The sequence below is a fragment of the Pituophis catenifer genome, unplaced genomic scaffold, assembly GCF_029215685.1.
Source record: "Pituophis catenifer annectens isolate HBS135680 unplaced genomic scaffold, rPitCat1.0.hap2 SCAF_18, whole genome shotgun sequence".
In the NCBI taxonomy this organism is placed as follows: Eukaryota; Metazoa; Chordata; class Lepidosauria; order Squamata; family Colubridae; genus Pituophis; species Pituophis catenifer.
In genome coordinates, this window is record NW_027256898.1 from 2,144,565 (window position 1) to 2,153,136 (window position 8,572).

The 8,572-nt window shown below is 45.6% G+C and overlaps 1 protein-coding gene across 1 annotated transcript in view; it reads right to left on the reverse strand.

The window, feature by feature from the left end:
* Window positions 1-8,330, reverse strand: part of PRDM16 (PR/SET domain 16) — a 29,858-nt gene extending 21,528 nt beyond the window's left edge. The window contains exons 1-3 of the mRNA XM_070956278.1: window positions 8,238-8,330; window positions 6,131-6,265; window positions 2,913-3,015 (exon numbers count right to left, since the gene is read on the reverse strand). Coding sequence (XP_070812379.1) covers window positions 2,913-3,015; window positions 6,131-6,265; window positions 8,238-8,330 — 331 coding nt within the window. The remainder of the gene's footprint in view (window positions 1-2,912; window positions 3,016-6,130; window positions 6,266-8,237) is intronic.
* Window positions 8,331-8,572: the final 242 nt, after the last annotated feature.

Below are 8,572 nucleotides of genomic sequence, written 5' to 3' on the forward strand. Positions count from 1 at the left end.
GACGCCGCACGCATCTGCGGATAGCGCATGGACGCATTTCTTTGGATACAATTCTGAGAGCTGAGGATCCTGGCGTGGCAACCGAAATCCTGCCCCTTCAATTCTTTGCTTTAAAAGAAAGTGTTGTGCAGAAGGAGCTCTGTGTGTGTGCGTGTGTGTGTTTCCTCTAACGCACACAATAAATTATTCCAGTCAAGGTCAAACGAATTAAAAAGAAGGGCAGCTATTATTAAGTTCACAAGGCAGCATCCTGACACAAGGGCCAAGCCAAACAATTCATTTCCCCGCTGTAAATTTTCCGGGAGAACAAAGTTAGTTTTAAATTCTTTTCTTCTTCTTCTTTTTTTTTTTTCTCTCCTTCTGTTTGCCATGCAGTTTATTGTGGTTTTTTTTTTTCTCTCTCTCCCTTTCTCCAGTTTGTTTGGCAATGAAAATTTCACGCTTTCTCGAACGGGGTGAGCACGAGGGTTGACTTAAACCCTTCATGATTTTTTTTTGTGTACGAGTGTGTGGGTGAGCACAGGGGTGTGTTTGCGTCTGTGCGATGCCCCCCCCCCAAATTGAACTGTGTGGAACCCCTCCCCCCAAATTGAAACGAGCGAGTCTGACTTTCCGAGAGAGAAATTTGCAAAAGTTTTTCAAACTTTTAAAAGTTTGAAAACCAGAAGGGTTTGATTCAAAAGCAGGCTTAAAAGCTTCAAATGATATTTAATACTCATTTCTTTTTTTTTGGGTATGGGGGTGCTCCTATGTAGGTAGTTCTTGATTTACAGCAGTTTTGTTTAGCGACCGTTCAAAAAATATGGAAAAAAAATATGACGCAGGGCCGTTTTTTCAGACTTATGACCGTTGTAGCATCCCCGATCAAAATTCGGAGGCTCGACAATTGGTTCGTATTTATGACGGTTTCAGTGTCCCCAGGGGCACGCGATCCCCTTTTGCGACGAACAGAGTCAGTGGGGAAGCCCAATTCACTTAACAACCGTGTGACTAATTTAACAGCTGTTGAGATTCGCTTAACAACGGGGCCAAGAATGCAGTCAAAGTTCAGAAGACTCGTATTAGTCGGCCTCCTGCACCACGGTGGGGGAGGGGTGCATTTTTGCCCTCCCCAGGCTCCGGAGGCTTTTCCTGAGCCTCCGGGAGGGCAAAAATGGCCTCCCCAGGCTCCGGAGGCCCATTTCTGGCCTCCCAAACTTCCGGTAGGCCTGTTTTTCACCCTACCTAAGCCTCTGTGCGCGCCCTGCACTTACCTGCATCCAAAACGGGCCACGTGAGGACTCCTGGGAGGGAAGGGGTTAGGTGGGCGGGGCCAACCAGGAGTGGGATTTTTGGGGGGGGTTCTCCGAACTGCACAGAATCTTAGCGGCCTATATCGCTGTGTTTTTTGATGTGGATAGCGCGCGTGAGCGAATTCCCGTGTTTTGCGTATGCGCACTCATGTTTCCGGTTCTGGGCGAAAATTCGCTTAACAAAGGTCTCGCTTAGCCAAAGAAATCTGGGGCTTCCGTTTTGGTCATAAGTCTAGGACTGCCTGTTATAATAAAAGCTGGACAAGGTCAAAACAGTTTTCCTCCTTGGGATCAGAGGGGAAGGCAATTATATGCCAATCGGCCAGCAAAACATGTCTGGAAAGGAATTGAAGTGGCCTACCAGAATTTCCTGCAGAGATAAGGGAGGTGATAAGGGGGTCTTGCTGTATTTGGCTGCCGTTTGGGGCAGGGGGGAAAAAAGAAAAGAAAATTATCTTTGTAGGATCCCTTTTAGCATTTCCCTTTAAAAAAATGAAAAATAAAAAAAGCGATTTGGCACTCTCCTGCCCCCAGAGAGGGGGGTAAAAGGGTTGAGTATTTTTTAAAAAAATAAAAATAAAAGAAAGGATAGAAAAAAATAAGGAAAGGCTAAGAATTTAACTGTCAAATTTTTTTTTTCCTCCTGATGATAGGGTGTTGTGTTTGGGAAGCAATTAAGCCGCACTGCCTCTGTGTGATACGGAACCAGGAGGACAAAACGGGGAGAAAAATTAAAAAAAAAAACCCGGCCATTGTGGGATAAAAATGTTTGATTTTCTTTGCAAATGCCCTTTTTTTTGGGAGGGTGGGGGGAATTGAAATAATAATAAACACCTAGGAAGGTCAGAAAAGTATGCTGCTTTTCTGTTTCCTTCCTCCCACCCTGGGTTCATTTTTTTTTGGTAGGAACCTGTGGCTAAGACGCTGAGCTTGTCGATCGAAAGATTGGCAGTTCGAATCCCGAGTGCTGCATAACGGGGTGAGCTCCCGTGACTTGTCCCAGCTTCTGCCAACCTAGCAGTTCGAAAGCATGTAAAAAAAAAAATGCAAGTAGAAAAATAGGGGCCATCTTTGGTGGGAAGTTCACAGTGTTCCGTGTGCCTTTGGCGTTGAGTCATGCCGGCCACATGACCATGGAGACGTCTTCGGACAGTGCTGGTGCATAGAATTATGGGTGTGGGCACGCGCACGTGCGTCCCCCCCTGCTCCTGGCACGTGATGGCAAAAAGGTTAGCCATCACTCCTCTATGCTCCGTTGTTCTAAGCAGAGTTTCCTGTTACAGTAAAAACAGTTGAGCAGTAAAGCACATGGTGACAGTGCTCTTTGTTTGCTCTGGGCTGCTAGATATAAACAGAATTTCTAACACAAAGTCGTAATGAAACCTGTGACCCTTGAGCTACAAATATTCTCTTCTAATTTGTGAATGGCTAACGCGAACACCTCAATAGCAAGAGCCAGGCAGGAGGACCTCAAAAGTCCAAAGCAACACCGTGATGAGTTCCCCGGCCCCGATGATCCGTTCTGGTGGTGCAACGGTCCAAAATAACCCACTTGCATTTTTTTGTATCTTGGAACGGAAGAGGTGTTAATTTTGGGAAAGAAGAAGAAAAGGCTCTCACCTTCCAAACTAGGCGGCAGGTTTCCAGCAGACAACGTTCCTTCTTTCGTATACATCAGCAGCTCTTCTCCCGGCTCTATTTCTCTAATAACTTTATAATAAATCTAGATGTGGACGACAAGGGACAGAAGGAGAGAGAGAGAGGGAGGGAGGGAAAAAGAGGGTGGGGGAGAAAAATTAAACACAGTAGATACTTGGGTGTCCAATGTTATTTGAAACGAAAAAAGGGGGCGATTCGGCTTGATCACGGTGGTGGACAGCGATCGCTTGATACTGTCCCAGAAGGTCCTCGTGGAGATGATGGGCGTGTCGGAGAAGGTTCTGCCGTTGTATGTTTGGGATGTTCAACAGGGGGAAATTCTGGTCCTGCCTGCCTTGGTTTTTCTCAATGTTTTCTTGATTGGCGTAGCATTTTCTGGAGATAACCCCACTCCAACAAACCTTCTGATGAACTTCTGATGAGTCCATCAGCCTCGGTCCGGCCAATGACCGGTTGGGGATATACGAGGTTTGCTCACCTCTTGCCCATTTCAAGCTATGTATGTATGGATGTATGGATGTATGGATGTATGGATGTATGGATGTATGAATGGATGGATTTATTTATATTTTAAATTTAGGGACCACCCATCTTGGTCAAAGAGCTGGGAAGAACATTTTCCTACATTTTTTCCCTCTACCAACTCTCAGTGTAGTGCCAGGAATTCCCCTTTATGGTTTATTTCGAAATAATTGACATATGTATAGGTCTTTTCTTCCTTCCTTCCCTCCCTCCTTCCCTTTTTCTCCTTCCTTCTCCTTCCCTTTTTCTCCTTCCTTCCTTCCTTTTCTCCTTCCTCCCTTTCCCTTTTCTCCTTCCTTCCTTTCTTTCTCATTCCTTCCTTCCTTTCCCTTTTCTCCTTCCTCCCTTTCCTTTTTCTCCTTCCTCCCATTTTTCTCCTTCCTTCCATCTCCTTCCATTTTTCTCCTTCCTTCCTTCCCCTTTTCTCCTTCCTTTCCTTTTTCTCCTTCCTTCCTTCTTCCTTCCTTCCATCTCCTTCCATTTTTCTCCTTCCTTCCTCCCTTCCTTCCTGCCTTCCTTTCCCTTCTCTCCTTCCTCCCTTTCCTTTTTCTCCTTCCTCCCTTCCATCTTCCCTTTCTTTCTTTCTTTCTTTCTTTCTTTCTTTCTCTTTCTTTCTTTCCTTCCTTCCCTCCTCCCTCCCTCCCTCCTTCCCTCCTTCCCTTCCCTTCCCTCCCTCCCCTTCCTTTTGTATTTTACCCAACTACATCTACATATATAAACCCACCTAACAGAGGGGAATATTCAGAGAAAATGCTTCTATGAATTTTGTCAAATTTCCCCCACCAATGGGTTTAGGGGGGGCTAGAAACCCCCAGCCCAGTTCAACTCAACTCTCTTTCCTAAACTTTTAAACTGTTCCAGGTGATTTCCTCTTCCCTTCTTCCCACGCTAAAACCATCCCCCAATGGCCCAAGTACTACAAACTCCATCGCCCTTGGGAGGTCAAATATTGGGAAAGGCAGCCCTTCAGCCTCAAAACCCGCCCCCTTCCTCTTCTCCGTGAAAACAGGCCGTGAAAATTCATCATTTTTTAAAAAAAATCTGGTTTGCAGGCGAATTTCAGTGGCGTTCGAATGGTGCCATGCACAGATTTCAATTTAAAAGAAAGATTCATTCAGGGGTATAATACATACCATCCTGCAGCAAGCAAAAAGAACAGTATTCCATTTCACTTTTTTTCCCTCCCCTCTCTTATGGGGTACAAAACTGTTATTGTTTCTCCCTGAATTCTGTTTACTTTCCCTCCTTCCTCTTCTTCTTTAAAGCCAATGCATTCTACCACCATCTTTCCTGATACAGCCAAACGGTCTGTCAAATATTAACTTAATAGATGGAAAAACCTGGCTGGTGAACTTAAAGAAATTAAAAAAAAAAAAACAACTCTCAGGAGTGAATATATATATATATATATATATATATATATATATATATATATATTCATTCTTTCTTTGGGGGAAAGCCTGACGTTTGGGGGTTCCCCCACTAGAGGGCAGAGCTTACCAATTAAAATTGAATTTGAGGTTGAAGGACTGTGATAAACCTTGTATTATTTTTTTTCCTTTTTCCCCCCCAAGAGAATTTTCTTCTCTCTCCCCCCCCCCCGCAATCTCCTAACAACTCAGGGATGTCTTTAAAAAGATTCCTTTTTTTTTTAAGGGGCAGGCCCCTCTGAATAAGCCCAGTGGCTAAAAAGAAGAATTTAAAAAATTGAATTTTGAATGAGAAGAGGAGGAGGAGGAGGAGGAGGAGGAAGAGGATGTGATGAAGAAGAAGAGGATGTGGATGATAAGGAGGAGGAGGAGGAGAAGGAGGTGGTGGTAGAGGGGAGAGGAAGGAGGAAGAAAGAAGGAGAAGGAGAAGAATGAGGAGGAGGAGGAAGGAGAAGGAGAAGAAGAAGAAGAGGGAAGAGGGGAAGGGGAGGAGGAGGAGGAGAAGGTGAAGGAGAAGAAAAAGAAGGAGAAAAAAAAGAAGAAAAGGAGGAGGAGGAGGAGAGGGAGAAAGAGAAGGAGAAGAAGAAGAGGAAGAGGAGGAGGAGGGAGGGGAAGGGGAAGGAGAAGGGGAAGGGGAGGAAGAGGAGAAGGAGAAGGAGAAGAAGAGGAGGAGGAGGAGGGGGAGGAGGAGAAGAAGAGGAGGAGGAGGAGGGGGAGGAGGAGGATGAAGGAGAAAAAGAAGAAGAAAAAGAAGGAGGAGGAGGAGAGAGAAGGAAGATGATGGAGGAGAAGGAGGAAGGAGAAAGAAGAAGAAGAAAAAGAAGAAGAGGAATGAGGAGGAAGATGAGGAGGAGGAGGAGGAGGAGGAGAAGAGAGAAGGAAGATGATGGAGGAGGAGGAGGGAGGAAGAAGAGGAGAAGGAGGAAGAAGAAGAAGAAGAAGCATTTTCATGGCTCCCAACTCCTGTTTTAGGGGTCAGAACCAGCAATCTTGGATAGTCCTGACATGGGAGAGATATACGTGCATCTTTTACTGGTGGGCAAATGTAAAATGATGCAGAGTTTGGTCTTCTTTTAGGCTACAAAGAACATTATTTCGGATTTTACCGCTTAGGTTCAACTAAGCTGGCAATCCCCACTTTGATTTCTCCAACTACTTTAACTAACAATTTTTTCACGCATGTATGTTTGCGTATATATGTCTATATATATGCACAAAAGTCCATACCTGTTCATTAATGGGACACACCACTAAGTTTTGTTCTTCGCTCGAGCGAGCGACCCGGATGTATTTCAACCAGTTCCCGCTGGACGTCGGGTTTCCATCCATGCAAAATTTGTTGAGGTCCAGAGCTTCGCCAGTCTGCAAGAGAGGATCGAGGGAGATTGAGATGAAAGAAATCCAGAAAGAACTGATCGTGGCAGGAAGAGAGAGAGAGACAGAGACACACACAGAGAGAATGACAGAGACAGAGAGAGACACAGAGACACAGAGAGAGAGACTGAGAGAGAGAAAGAGAGAAAAGAGAGAGAAAGAGAAATAGAGAGAGAAAGAAAAAGAGAAAGAAAAAGAAAAAGAAAAGAGACAGAAGGAGAGAGAAAAGAGATAGTGAAAGACAGAGAGACAGACTGAGAGACACGAGGATGAAAGAGAGAGAAAGAGAAAGACAGAGAGAAAGAGAGACAGAGAAAGAGAAGGAGACAGAGAGAGACAGAGACAGAGAGAGAAAGAAAGAGGAAGACAGAGAGAAAGAAAGAAAAAGAGAAAGAAAAAGAGAGAAAGAAAAGAGAGAGAGAGAGACAGAAGGAGAGAGAAAAGAGATAGTGAGATAGAGAAAGACAGAGAGACAGACTGAGAGACAGGGCGATGAAAGAGAGAGAAAGACAAAGAGTGAGAGAGAAAGACAGAGAGAAAGAGAAGGAGACAGAGAGAGACAGAGACAGAGAGAAAAAGAGAGGAGAAAAAGAGAGAAAGAAAAGAGAGAGAGAAAAAGAAAGAAAAGAGAGAGACAGACAGAAGGAGAGAGAAAAGAGATAGAGAGATAGAGAAAGACAGAGAGACAGACTGAGAGACACGGGGATGAAAGAGAGAGAAAGAGAAAGAAACAGAGAGAGAACTACAGAGAGAAAGAGAAGGAGACAGAGAGAGAAAGAGAGAGAAAGTGAAAGAGAGAGAGAGAGAAGTTAAGTCCAGGCAGGTCCATTGCAGGTCCATCACAAATGTTGGTCCATCAACAGTGGACTTGTCTACTGGACCAAATCTAGGAGGACCTAAGATCTGAGAGACCTTCTTGGAACCTCTCAATGCCAAAGGCGCACAGAGTGCTGTTACCTTCCCATCAAAAGTGGTTCCTATTTTTCTACTTGCATTTTTTTTAACGTGCTTTCAAACTGCTAGGTTGGCGGAAGCTGGGACAAGTCACGGGAGCTCACCCCGTTACACGGCGCTAGGGATTCGAACCGCTGAACTGCTGACCTTTTGATCGACAAGCTCAGCGTCTTAGCCACTGAGCCACCGCATCCCATTACATACTACAATATATAATACATTACATAATACAGTGGTACTCAGCGTTAATTGGTTCCGGGAGGCCCGATGAGTAGCAAAAACGATGAGTAGCAAACAAATTTTTCCCCATAAGGAATAACATCGGGAGTCACAAGGCAGCCGAAACTGACAAGTTCTAGCTGAACGCGTCGAGTAGCAAATGAAAGATGAGTACCGGGGCAAAAATGTTCGCGTCAAAATGCGTTGAGTACTAGATTCGGTGAATTTCAAAGCAGTGGCGGTCCAAGGAAATAGATCAATCCGTGCCATAAACGCCGGCAATGAGAACACCAAAATTTCCCAACTTTTTCGACATTCCTCTTTTTTTTTGAGAGAGAGAGTGGTGGAACGCAATTTTTTTTTACTACTGGTTTGGTGGGCGTGGCTTGGTGGGTACGGCAGGGGAAGGATACTGCAAAATCCCCATTCCCACCCCATTCCAGGGGAAGGATACTGCAAAATCTCCATTCCCTCCGCACTCCTGGGGGAAGGATATTGCAAAATCTCCATTCGCACCCCGCTCTGGGGCCAGCAAGAGGTGGTATTTGCTGCTTCTCCAAACTACTCAAAATTTCCGCTACCAGTTCGTCGAAACCTGTCAGAACCTGCTGGGTTTCACCCCGGCTCCCCTCCCTTCCCATTTCTGCTTTTGCAAACTTTCTCATCATCCCTCGGCCTTCATCCCTTGTGAACCTTGCCAGCTGTGGAGGCAAAAATGCAAAGGGAGATATCCCCCCACCCCAACCCCCCCAAAAAAAGGCAGCCACCCCCCCCCCGAGCGCTGTGCCGTGTTGCTGTTGCTGCTGAAACGATTTGGCTTCTGTGGGCCAGATGGGGCTGTTATCACAAGCAGATCCTGGCTGCAGGTTGAATTCTCCATCTCGGGGCGGCTGGCTGGGGAACCGATCCAGGCCTTTCCATCTGGGCTTTTCGCCTCCATAAATTTTTATAGCTTTCCGAGGATACATCAGTCATAGGTTTTATGAGGCTTCGCAGCTCCGCTCTCGGGCCGATAGAAAAATACCCAGGGGCTGGTGGGCTCCTCCTGCCGTGTTTATCCGAAGGTGGGTTTCGGTGACCGACGCAGGCTCTGAAGGCTGCTAGTTACCCCCCAAACCTGGT